At 45.9% G+C, this 13,233-nt stretch overlaps 1 protein-coding gene across 8 annotated transcripts in view; it reads right to left on the bottom strand.

Moving 5' to 3' along the window:
* The window catches only part of LOC123999124 (AP2-associated protein kinase 1-like), a 50,908-nt gene that overhangs the window by 14,992 nt on the left and 22,683 nt on the right, over positions 1-13,233 (bottom strand). For all 8 annotated transcript variants that reach the window (XR_006832390.1, XR_006832389.1, XM_046304551.1 and 5 more), the window contains exons 4-9: positions 12,158-12,300; positions 11,505-11,626; positions 9,682-9,763; positions 9,173-9,305; positions 4,946-5,049; positions 4,081-4,175 (exon numbers count right to left, since the gene is read on the bottom strand). Coding sequence is in view for 6 of the 8 variants with exons in the window: in XM_046304551.1 (XP_046160507.1) it covers positions 4,081-4,175; positions 4,946-5,049; positions 9,173-9,305; positions 9,682-9,763; positions 11,505-11,626; positions 12,158-12,300 (679 nt within the window). In the remaining 2 variants the exon portion in view is untranslated. The remainder of the gene's footprint in view (positions 1-4,080; positions 4,176-4,945; positions 5,050-9,172; positions 9,306-9,681; positions 9,764-11,504; positions 11,627-12,157; positions 12,301-13,233) is intronic.

Below are 13,233 nucleotides of genomic sequence, written 5' to 3' on the forward strand. Positions count from 1 at the left end.
GACTTGTAGATAACCTGTAGCCAGTGGGTTTGGCCACGAGTATGAAGAGAGGGCCAACCAACGAGAGCGTACAGGTCGCAATGGTGGGTAGCGTATGGGGCTTTGGTGACAAAACGGATGGCACTGTGATAGACTGCATCCAGTTTGTTGAGTAGAGTGTTGGAGGCTATTTTATAGATGACATCACCAAAGTCGAGGATCAGTAGGATGGTCAGTTTTACGAGGGTTTGGCAGCATGAGTGAAGGATGCTTTGTTGCGATATAGGAAGCAAATTCTAGATTTCATTTTGGATTGTAGATGCTTAATGTGAGTCTGGAAGGAGAGTTTACAGTCTAACCAGAAACCTAGGTATTTGTAGTTGTCCACGTATTCTAAGTCAGAGCCGTCCAGAGTAGTGATGCTGGACGGGCGAGCAGGTGCAGGCAGTGATCGGTTGAATAGCATGCATTTAGTTTTACTTGCATTTAAGAGCAGTTGGAGGCCATGGAGGGAGAGTTGTCATTGGCATTTAAGCATTTAAGCTGGTCTGGAGGTTAGTTAACACAGTGTCCAAAGAGAGGCCAGAAGTATACAGAATGGTGTCGTCTGCGTTTGAGGTGTACTGGAGAATCACCAGCAGCAAGAGCAACATCATCGATGTATACAGAGAAGAGAGTTGGCCCGAGGATTGAACCCTGTGGCACCCCCATAGAGACTGCCAGAGGTCCGGACAACAGGCCCTCCGATCTGACACAGTGAACTCTATCAGAGAAGTAGTTGGTAAACCAGGCGAGGCAATCATTTGAGAAACCAAGGCTGTCAAGTCTGCGAATAATAATGTGGTGACTGACAGAGTCGAAAGCCTTGGCCAGGTCGATGAATACGGCTGCACAGTAATGTCTCTTATGGATGGCAGTTATGATGCTGTTTAGAACCTTGAGCGTGGCTGAGATGCACCCATGACCAGCTCTGAAACCAGATTGCATAGCGGAGAAGGTACGGTGGGATTCGAAATGGTCGGTGATCTGTCTCTTAACTTGGCTTTTCGAAGACCTTAGAAAGACAGGGTAGGATAGATATAGGTCTGTAGCAGTTTGGGTCTAGAGTGTCACCCCCTTTGAAGAGGGGGATGACCGCTGCAGCTATCCAATCTTTGGGAATCTCAGACGATACAAAAGAGAGGTTTAACAGGCTAGTACTAGGGGTTGCAACAATTTCGGCAGATCATTTTAGAAAGAGAGGGTCCAGATTGTCTAGCCCGGCTGATTTGTAGTGGTTCAGATTTTGCAGCTCTTTCAGAACATCAGCTATCTGGATTTGGCAGGTTGCTGTAGAGGGTGCCAGGCAGTTGACCGGGGTAGGAGTAGCCAGCTGGAAAGCATGGCCAGCCGTAGAGAAATGCTTATTGAAATTCTCCATTATAGTGGATTTATCGGTGGTGACAGTGTTTCCTAGCTTCAGAGCAGTGGGCAGCTGGGACTTTACAGTGTCCCAATACTTTTTTGAGTTAGTACTACAGGATGCAAATTTCTGTTTGAAAAAGCTAGCCTTAGCTTTCCGAACTGCCTGTGTATATTTGTTCCTAACTTCCCTGAAAAGTTGCATATTACGAGGGCTATTCGATGCTAATGCAGAACGCCACAGGATGTTTTTGTGCTGGTCATGGGCAGACAGGTCTGGAGTGAACCAAGGACTATATCTATTCCTAGTTCTAAATATTTTGGATGGGGCATGCTTATTTAAGATGGTGAGGAAGGCACTTTTAAAGAATAGCCAGGTATCATCTACTGACGGGATGAGGTCAATGTCATTCCAGGTTACCCCGGCCAGGTCAATTAGAAAGGCCTGCACGCAAAAGTGTTTTAGGGAGCATTTGACAGTGATGAGGGGTGGTCGTTTGGTCGCAGACCCATTACGGATGCAGGCAATGAGGCAGTGATCGCTGAGATCTTGATTGAAAACAGCAGAGGTGTATTTGGAGGGCGAGTTAGTTAGGATAACATCTATGAGGGTGCCCGTGTTTACGGATTTGGAGTTGTACCTGGTAGGTTCATTGATAATTTATGTGAGATTGAGGGCATCAAGCTTGGATTGTAGGATGACCGGGGTGTTAAGCATGTCCCAGTTTAGGTGACCTAGTAGCACGAGCTCAGAAGATAGATGGGGGGTAATCAATTCACATATGGTATCCAGGGCACAGCAGGGGGCAGAGGGAGGTCTATAGCAAGCAGCAACAGTGAGAGACTTGTTTCTGGAAAGGTGAATTTTTAGAAGTAGAAGCGCGACTTGTTTGGGTACAGACTTGGATAGTAATAGAGAACTCTGCAGGTTATCTTTTCAGTAGATTGCAACACCACCCCCTTTGGAGGTTCTATCTTGGCTGAAAATGTTATAGTTAGCGATGGAGATTAAGGTTTTTGGTGGTTTTCCTAAGCCAGGATTCAGACACGACTAAGACATCCAGGTTGGCAGAGTGTGCTAAAGCAGTGAGTAAAACAAACTTAGAGAGTAGGCTTCTAATGTTAACATGCATGAAACCAAGGCTTTTACGGTTACATTAGTCAACAAATGAGAGCACCTGGGGAGTGGAGCTAGGCACTGCAGGACCTGGATTAACCTCTACATCACCAGAGGAACAGACGGGAAGTAGGATAAGGGTACGGCTAAATGCTATACGAACTGGCCGTCTAGTACGTTCGTCACAGAGAGTAAAAGGATCAGGTTTCTGGGCACGATAGCATAGATTCAAGGCATAGTGTACAGATAGAGTTATGGTAGGATGTGAGTACATTGGAGGTAAACCTAGGCATTGAGAAATGATGAGAGAGATATAGTCTCTAGAGATGTTTAAACCAGGTGATGTCATTGCATATGTAAGAGGTGTGACAACATGGTTGGCTAAGGCATATTGAGCAGGGCTAGAGGCTCTACAGTGAAATAAGACATTAATCACTAACCAGGACAGTAATGGACGAGGAATATTGATATTAGAGAGAGGCATGCATAGCCAAGTGAACATATGGGTCCAGTGAATGGTTGGGCTGAATGGGAACACGGCGATTCAGACAGTTAGCAGGCCGATGCTAACACGATAACAGTTAGTAGGCCGAGGCTAAACAAGCTAGCAGTTAGCAGACCGGGGCAGGCAAGCTAGCAGTTAGTAGACCGGGGGACGTTGCGATGGGGGTAAGTCTGTTTTTGCCTCTTTGTGCGGTGACGTCGATAGATCAGTCGTGGAGTTAGTAGGGTTCCAGGTAGCTCTAGGTAGCTAGCAGGCCTAGCAGGTTAGCAGAATGGGCCTTCAGCGGGAATCTCACCTCAGGGGCCTGTTGGAATCCTCGGGCAGATTATGTCGTTATTCCAGTCATAGAGGATCGGCGGGGTTCCGTGCCCCGTACCGGCAGTAGAAGAGGTCCAGATATTGTAGCCCAGGAGTGAGCCGGGGGATGGGTCTAGCATGGGCTAACCCCAGGCTAGTTGGTGTTAGCTCCGGGACGGAAACGTTAGCCAGGAGTAGTCAACCCGGGTTGCGGTTAGCTAGCTGTGATGATCCAGATGAAAAGATTCAGAGTTTGTGGTAGGACTCCGGTGATATAGAGAGAAAAATAGGTCCGGTATGCTCTGGTTTGAAGCGCATTGTACAAACTGGTAAGAGCTTTCTGAGCTAAAGGTTAGCTGATGACCGCTAGCAGTGGTTAGCTGATTGATAGCTGGTAGCTAGCTAGCTTCAGTTGAGTTATTCCAGTTCGGAGGTAAATAGAAATACTTTAGGGAAAGAAAAAAAAGGATCCACACCACATTGGGTGAGGCGGGTTGCAGGAGAGTATTTTGAGGTTGCGGTTTAGGAAAAATATAAAAAAATAATGCGAAGGAAAAGATATATACACATGGGACGAGACAAGACAAAGACCCCTGACTGCTACGCCATCTTGGAACAAGATGTCAATGGTATGAAATTACCTTATGAATGATGTTAAAAGCAGAACAGAGAACACACAACTAAAAAAACATGGATACTGGCCTCAATACTGGTGCGTATAATAACAACAACTACAAGATTACTAAGGCAGCCCCCTGTATAACAAACACCACAAACCTACCTGGCCTTACTCTGTGTCTGGCTCTGGTTCTTCTTTGCTGCAGCAGCCTCGCTGGCTTTGATTGGCTCAGGGAGTTGAGCAGGAATTGGAGAGTTCTATATGATTAGAGGTAAAAGTATTGGAAATTCATATTTGGGAGGGAATGGATCCATATGACAAGCACATGCATTAGATTCAGGCATGGATTGAATAGAACATTGGTAGATCTGGCCCAGAGGCCAATCTCAGAGCAGAGAGAGAGACAAACATACAGGAAACACTAGAGAGAGACACCCTAGCACAGAGATTGACTGACCCACATAACACAGAGTGTACAAAACATCAAGGACACCTGTTCTTTCCATGACATAGACTGACCAGGTGAAATCAGGTGAAAGCTATAATCCCTTATTGATGTCACTTGTTAAATCCACTTCAAAATCAGTGTAGAGGAAGGGGAGGAGACAGGTTAAAGAATGATTTCTAAGCCTTGAGATAATTGAGATGTGCCATTCAGAAGGTGAATGGGCAAAACAAAAGTTTTAAGCGCCTTTGAGCGGGGTATGGTAGTAGGTGCCATGCGCACCGGTTTGAGTGCGTCAAGAACTGCAACACTGCTGGGTTTTTCACACTCAACAGTCTCCTGTGTCTCAAGAATGGTCCACCAATCAAAGGACACCCAGCCAACTTCACACAACTGTGGGAAGCATTGGAGTCAACATGGGCCTGCATCCCTGTGGAATGCGTTTGACACCTTGTAGAGTCCATGCCCCAATGAACTGAGGCTGTTCTTAGGCCAAAAGGCAGTGCAACTCAATAATAGGAAGGTGTTCCTAATGTTTTGTACACTCAGTGTAGACTTTCCGCAAAGCAGAGAAAGACTAACCTTAACATTCTGAACAGGGCAGTCCCGACGAGCGTGTTTAAAAGCAAAGTAGGACACCTGGTAGATGTCAGGTCTTTTGTCAGGGTCGGGCTCCAGCATGTACCCTGACAAACACCAACAGAATGAGAAGGAGAGGTGGAAATGAGAGAGAAAAAGTGAGACACCAATCAAACCACAACATAAGAGACAAAAGCAACACACTGACTATCCCACAATGGGTAGATTAAGCATGGTTAGATGAAGAGGTAACATGTTGTACAGAACTGATACTATATACACTAAGTGAACAAAAGTATGTGGACACCTGCTCATCGAACATCTCATTCCAAAATCATGGGCATTAATATGGAGATGGTCCCCCTTTGCTGCTATAACAGCCTCCACTCTTCTGGTTAAGGCTGTCCACTAGATGTTGGAACATTGCTGGGGGGACTTGCTTCCATTCAGCCACAATGTCATTAGTGAGGTTGTGCACTAATGTTGAGCGATTAGGTCTGGCTCACAGTCGGCGTTCCAAATCATCCCAAAGGTGTTCAATGGGATTGAGATTTACATTTACATTTACATTTAAGTCATTTAGCAGACGCTCTTATCCAGAGCGACTTACAAATTGGTGCATTCACCTTATGACATCCAGTGGAACAACCACTTTACAATAGTGCATCTAAATATTTTAAGGGGGGGGTGAGAAGGATTACTTTATCCTATCCTAGGTATTCCTTAAAGAGGTGGGGTTTCAGGTGTCTCCGGAAGGTGGTGATTGACTCCGCTGTCCTGGCGTCGTGAGGGAGTTTGTTCCACCATTGGGGAGCCAGAGCAGCGAACAGTTTTGACTGAGCTGAGCGGGAACTGTACTTCCTCAGTGGTAGGGAGGCGAGCAGGCCAGAGGTGGATGAACGCAGTGCCCTTATTTGGGTGTAGGGCCTGATCAGAGCCTGGAGGTACTGAGGTGCCGTTCCCCTCACAGCTCCGTAGGCAAGCACCATGGTCTTGTAGCGGATGCGAGCTTCAACTGGAAGCCAGTGGAGAGAGCGGAGGAGCGGGGTGACGTGAGAGAACTTGGGAAGGTTGAACACTAGACGGGCTGCGGCGTTCTGGATGAGTTGTAGGGGTTTAATGGCACAGGCAGGGAGCCCAGCCAACAGCGAGTTGCAGTAATCCAGACGGGAGATGACAAGTGCCTGGATTAGGACCTGCGCCGCTTCCTGTGTGAGGCAGGGTCGTACTCTGCGGATGTTGTAGAGCATGAACCTACAGGAACGGGCCACCGCCTTGATGTTAGTTGAGAACGACAGGGTGTTGTCCAGGATCACGCCAAGGTTCTTAGCGCTCTGGGAGGAGGACACAATGGAGTTGTCAACCGTGATGGCGAGATCATGGAACGGGCAGTCCTTCCCCGGGAGGAAGAGCAGCTCCGTCTTGCCGAAGTTCAGATTGAGGTGGTGATCCGTCATCCACACTGATATGTCTGCCAGACATGCAGAGATGCGATTCGCCACCTGGTCATCAGAAGGGGGAAAGGAGAAGATTAATTGTGTGTCGTCTGCATAGCGATGATAGGAGAGACCATGTGAGGTTATGACAGAGCCAAGTGACTTGGTGTATAGCGAGAATAGGAGGGCCTAGAACAGAGCCCTGGGGGACACCAGTGGTGAGAGCGCGTGGTGAGGAGACAGATTCTCGCCACGCCACCTGGTAGGAGCGACCTGTCAGGTAGGACGCAATCCAAGCGTGGGCCGCGCCGGAGATGCCCAACTCAGAGAGGGTGGAGAGGAGGATCTGATGGTTCACAGTATCGAAGGCAGCCGATAGGTCTAGAAGGATGAGAGCAGAGGAGAGAGAGTTAGCTTTAGCGGTGCGGAGCGCCTCCGTGATACAGAGAAGAGCAGTCTCAGTTGAATGACTAGTCTTGAAACCTGACTGATTTGGATCAAGAAGGTCATTCTGAGAGAGATAGCGGGAAAGCTGACCAAGGACGGCACGTTCAAGAGTTTTGGAGAGAAAAGAAAGAAGGGATACTGGTCTGTAGTTGTTGACATCGGAGGGATCGAGTGTAGGTTTTTTCAGAAGGGGTGCAACTCTCGCTCTCTTGAAGACGGAAGGGACGTAGCCAGCGGTCAGGGATAAGTTGATGAGCGAGGTGAGGTAAGGGAGAAGGTCTCCGGAAATGGTCTGGAGAAGAGAGGAGGGGATAGGGTCGAGCGGGCAGGTTGTTGGGCGGCCGGCAGTCAACAGATCAGAGCTCTGTGTAGGCCAGTCAAGTTCTTCCACACCAATCTCAACAAAACATTTCTGTATAGACCTTGCTTTGTGCACGGGGGCATTGTCATGCTGAAACAGGAAAGGGCCTTCCCCAAACTGTTGCACCAAGTTAGAATCACATAATCGTCTAGAATAATTCAGAAATGTCAAGACAGTCTTGAAGAGGGTAAGACGAAACCTATTCCCCCTCAGGAGACTGAAAAGATTTGGCATGGGTCCTCAGATCCTCAAAAGGCTCTACAGCTGCACCATCAAGCGCATGGTTGCATCACTGGTTGCATCACTTCCTGGTATGGCAACTGCTTGGCCTCCGATCTCAAGGCACTACAGAGGGTAGTGCGAACGGCCCAGAATATTACCGGGGCCAAGCTTCCTGCCATCCAGGACCTCTACACCAGGCGGTGTCAGAGGAAGGCCCTACAAATTGTCAAAGAATCCAGGCACCCTAGTCAGAGACTGTTCTCTCTGCTACTGCACAGCAAGCGGTACCGGAGCGCCATGTCTAGGTCCAAGAGGCATCTAAACAGCTTCTACCCCCAAGTAATGAGAATTCTTAACAAGACCGATAAATAGTTAAATGGCTACCCAGACTATTTGCATTCCCCCCCTCGTTTACACCGCTGCTACTCTCTGTTGTTATCATCTATGCATAGTCACTTTAAAACCACTTCCTACATTTACATATTACCTCAACTAACCGGTGCCCCCCGCACATTGAATCTGTACCGATACGCCCCTGTATATAGTCTCGCCATTGTTATTTTACTGCTGCTCTTTAATGACTTCTTACTAGTATTTCTTATTCTTATCCGTATTTTCTTTAACTGCATTGTTGGATAGGGCCTCGTAAGTAAGCATTTCACTGTAAGGTCTACACCAGTTCTATTCGGCGCATGTGACTAATCCAATTTGATTTAATTTTATACTGTAGCATTAAGATTATTATTATTTTTTTAATTGTACCTTTATTTAACCAGGTAAGTCAGTTAAGAACACATTCTTATTTTCAATGACTGCCTGGGAACAGTGGGTTAACTGCCTGTTCAGGGGCAGAACGACAGATTCGTACCTTGTCAGCTCGGGGGTTTGAACTCACAACCTTCCGGTTACTAGTCCAACGCTCTAACCACTAGGCTACCCTGCCGCCCCCCCTTCACCAGAACTAAGGGGCCTAGCCCGAACCATGAAAAACAGCCCCAGACCATTATTCCTCATCCACCAAAATGTACAGTTGGCACTACGCATTGGCGCAGGTAGCGTTCTCCTGGCATCGCCAAACCCAGATTAGTCCGTTGGACTGCCAGATGGTGGAGCATAACTCATCACTCCAGAGAATGCGTATCCACTGCCTTAATGGCGGCGAGCTTTACAACACTCCAGCCAACGCTCGGCATTGGGCATGGTGATCTTAGGCTTGTGTGCGGCTGCTCGGCCATGGAAACCCATTTCATGAGGCCCCTGACGAACAGCTTTGTGCTGATGTTACATCCAGAGACAGTTTGGAACTCGGTAGTGAGTGTTGCAATGGAGGACAGACGATTTTTAAACACGATTCGCTTCAGCAGTCCCGTTCTGTGAGCTTGTGTTGCCTAGCGCTTCAAGGCTGAGCCATTGTTGCTCTTAAACGTTTCTAATTCACAATAACACAGCTTACAGCTCTTCATTGGCAAACATTTAACAAACTGACTTGCTGGAAAGGTGGCATCCTATGACGGTGCCACGGGGAACGCCACTAAGCTCTTCAGTAAGGCCATTCTACTGCCAGTGTTTGTCTATGGAGATTGCATGGCTGTGTGCTCAATTTTATACCCGTCTGCAATGGGTGTGGCTAAAACAGCAGAATCCACAAATTTGAAGGGGTGTCCACATACTTTTGTAAATATAGTGTACTTCTAAAATATGTAATGGCACTGTAGAATCTACACTAATTTCCATAGCAGATACAGTGAGTGGTGGAACACTGACGGATGAGGCAGTGCAGGTCGTAGGAGTAGCGGGAATTGTCAGGAATGGTGAAACTGCCATCACAGATGGCCACCTGGCTCTCCCCAAAGGGTAGAGTGAAGTAGCACAGCTTATACAGCAAACAGCCCATTGCCTGGAGGGAGGGAACACACACACCACACAAACACAATGCTCTTAACCTCTAGGCTACCTGCCTCAACACACACTAATTAAGTTATATAACATTTAGAACAAACATCCAAATGCCTTGAGAAACAAGATGGGAAAGGCTTCTCCATACAAATATGTATTTTAAAATGTCCTACTGTACCAACTACCTGAAATTCCTATTGCCACTGGCCAAAGACTTGCTATACGTTTTCATTTAGTTTATTTATATTTTATAACATTTTCATGGGCATTCTGTGACAAATTGCTGAAAAGTGTATTGTAAAAAAGCACCATACAAATCAGAAGCTGGCACTGATACCATGACTAAAGCATAGAACTAAAATACAACATCCACTCACCCATATGTCAGCTTTAGTAGTGATAATCTTGCTGTTGTAGAGGTTAACCATCTCAGGAGCACGATATGACAGAGTGGTGTACCTGAGAGAGAACAGAACAAGGTCACAAACAGGAAGATGAACATCATAAGCTTTATCTAACGAACACTAATTTCGAAAAGGCTCGGCTCAGGTGGACTTTGAAAGGACTTTTCTATGGCTGTAAAATAAAATGTTTTTAAAAAATGAAATGGCAGGAGATGGTACGCATATACAGTTGAAGTCGTAAGTTTACATACTCTTAGGTTGGAGTCATTAAAACTAGTTTTCAATCACTTCACAAATTTCTTGTTAACAAACTATAGTTTGGCAAGTCGGTAAGGACATAATTGTTCCCACAGTTGTTTACAGACAGATTATTTCACATACAATACACTGTATCACAGTTGACTGTGCCTTTAAACAGCTTGGAGAATTCCAGAAAATTATGCCATGGCTTTAGAAGCTTCTGATTAGAAGCTTCTGGTTAATTGACATAATTTGAGTCAATTGGAGGTGTACCTGTAGCCTACCTTCAAACTCAGTGCCTGGTTGCTTGACATCATGGGAAAATCAAAACAAATCAGCCAAGACCTAAGAAAAGAGATTGTAGACCTCCACAACTCTGGTTCATCCTTGGGAGAGATTTCCAAATGCCTGAAGGTACCACGTTCATCTGTACAAACAATAGTAAGCAAGTATAAACACCATGGGACCACTCAGCCGTCATACCACTCAGGAAGGAGACGCGTTCTGTCTCCTAGAGATGAACGTACTTTTGTGCGAAAAGTGCAAGTCAATACAAGAACAACAGCAAAGGACCTTGTGAAGATGCTGGAGGAAACAGGTACAAAAGTATCTATATCCACAGTAAAAACAAGTCCTATATCGACATAACCTGAAAGTTCGCCCAGCAAGGAAGAAGCCACTGCTCCAAAACCGCCATAAAAAAGCCAGACTACAGTTTGCACATGGGGACAAACATCATACTTTTTGGAGAGATGTCCTTTGGTCTGATGAAACAAAAATAGAACTGTTTGGCCATAATGACCATCGTTATGTTTGGAGGAAAGAGGGGGAGGCTTGCAAGCCGAAGATCACCATCCCAACCGTGAAGCACAGGGTTGGCAAGATCATGTTGTGGGGGTGCTTTGCTGCAGGAGGGACTGGTGCACTTCACAAAATAGATGGCATCATGAGGTAGGAAAATTATGTGGATATATTGAAGCAACATCTCAAGACATCAATCAGGAAGTTGAAGCTTGGTCGCAAATGGGTCTTCCAAATGGGCAATGACCCCAAGCATACTTCCAAAGTTGTGGCAAAATGACTTAAGGACAACAAAGGCAAGGTATTGGAGTGGCCATCAAAAGCCCTGACCTCAATCCTATAGATAATTTGTGGGCAGAACTGAAAAAGCATGTGCGAGCAAGGAGGCCTACAACCCTGACTCAGTTACACCAGCTCTGTCAGGAGGAATTCACCCAACTTATTGTGGGAAGCTTGTGGAAAGCTACCCGAAACATTTGACCCAAATTAAATATTTAAAGGCAATGCTACCAAATACTAATTGAGTATATGTAAACTTCTGACCCACTGGGAATGCGATGAAAGAAATAAAAGCTGAAATAAATCATTCGCTCTACTATTATTCTGACATTTGACATTATTAAAATAAAGTGGTGATACTAACTGACCTAAGACAGGGAATCTTTACTAGGATTAAATGTCAGGAATTGTGAAAAACTGAGTTTAAATGTATTTGGCTAAGTTGTATGTAAACTTCTGACTGTCGGTTCACAAACTTTTTTATTTCCTCATCGACTACTGGCACTCCTTCGGTCTGTGGGTTCTGGAACTTATTGGTGGCGCTTCCGAAGTCACACAGCACGTAGTGACCCTTATCATGTAACAGGATGTTTTCCACCTGCAGAAACACAAAGGAGAAGAAGAGTCAAACAGAGCCAGAGAACTACAGAATGAGTCACGTAATGGTCATGCTATTTAAAAAATATATAATGTGAATTGGATAAAAAAAGTGTCTGCTGAATGGCATATATAAATACCGGTAACAGCTTGCCTATATAACAGCAAGACTAAGCCAATAAGAAGATGAGGAGAGAGGAACTAAGAGCAGAGAAGGGAGGTGGGAGAAAACACAGGAGAGGGTTCCTACAGATGTAGGATCTTAATTTGAGCCCGTTCACTACAGCAGGAAAATAATCCTGCAGCAACAGTGAATTTTCATGTGAATTATAATTAATGGAATTTCTTTGGGGGGGGTTGATACATTTTTCGTAAGGGAAAATCATGTCTGAAATATCAAAGTGGAAATTTCAAATTTCAGAAGCTTTTTTAAACCTCGAATACACTATAAGTTTTACATTTCCCACATTGCAGGAAAGTTCTCCTGCAACTGGGTGATCAAATTAAAATCATACATCTGTCCTCCACATACCTTAAGGTCCCTGTGGATGATGGGTGTCTTGCCCTGGTGCAGTCGAGACACGGCGTCACACGTATCACAGAAGATCTGCAGTACCTCTGCCTCGGTGAAGCCTGTCTGCAGACGCTGGTTCATCAGGTTCACCACCTGGCCTCCTGCAAAGATACACCACACAATTTCATTTCAACACACACTGGGAATGGAGCTTACAGCCACACTCAGTCACACCTATCTTGCACTCAGACTCAGTCTCTTGATAATCTAAAATGACCACTTCACAATAGGGGCCTCAGTGGTTGCACATGGTGTTATATAGCTGTGATGTGGAAGCTCACTAGGCTTGTGCAATATACCATATACCAGGGTGTTTCAAAATACCAATAATATGATTTTCAACATCGCAGTGGGCTGCTGGGGTGCATGCTGCGCCACTGCTTATAACTACCTATAAGTTAAGTAGAACTATAAAAAAATGTAAGATGTCTCAAATAAATTACATCCAGCTCAGGGGCTCCAGCTATGCATTTGGTTTGCTAACTTGCTAGCTAAGTGGCTAAAAGTGTAACGTTCATTCCCTCAAAGATAAATATGAATCTGAACCATCACCCCTGATGTGACAAAACCGCAATTCATCAAAGAGCAATTTTTGCCAGTCCTGTCTGGTCCAGCAACGGTGGGTTTGTGCCCATAGGCAAGTGAAGAGCACTTTTTGCCATTCCTGTCTGGTCCAGCGACGGTGGGTTTGTGCCCATAGACAACATTGTTGTCGGTGATGTCTGGTGAGGACCTGCCTTACAACAGGCCTACAAGCCGTCAGTCCAGCCTCTCTCAGCCCATTGCGGACAGTCTGAGCACGGATGGAGGGATTGTGCATTCCTGGTGTAACTCGGTCAGTTGTTGTTGCCATCCTGTATGTGTCGCGCAGGTGTGATGTTCGGATGCATCGATCCTGTGCATGTGTTGTTACATGTGGTCTGCCACTGCGAAGACGATTAGCTGTCTGTCCTGTCTCCCTGTAGCGCTGTCTTAGCAGTCTCACAGTACAGACATTGAAATGTATTGCCCTGGCCACATCTGTAGTCCTGCAG

Source organism: Oncorhynchus gorbuscha, linkage group LG16, assembly GCF_021184085.1.
Source record: "Oncorhynchus gorbuscha isolate QuinsamMale2020 ecotype Even-year linkage group LG16, OgorEven_v1.0, whole genome shotgun sequence".
NCBI classification, from domain to species: Eukaryota; Metazoa; Chordata; class Actinopteri; order Salmoniformes; family Salmonidae; genus Oncorhynchus; species Oncorhynchus gorbuscha.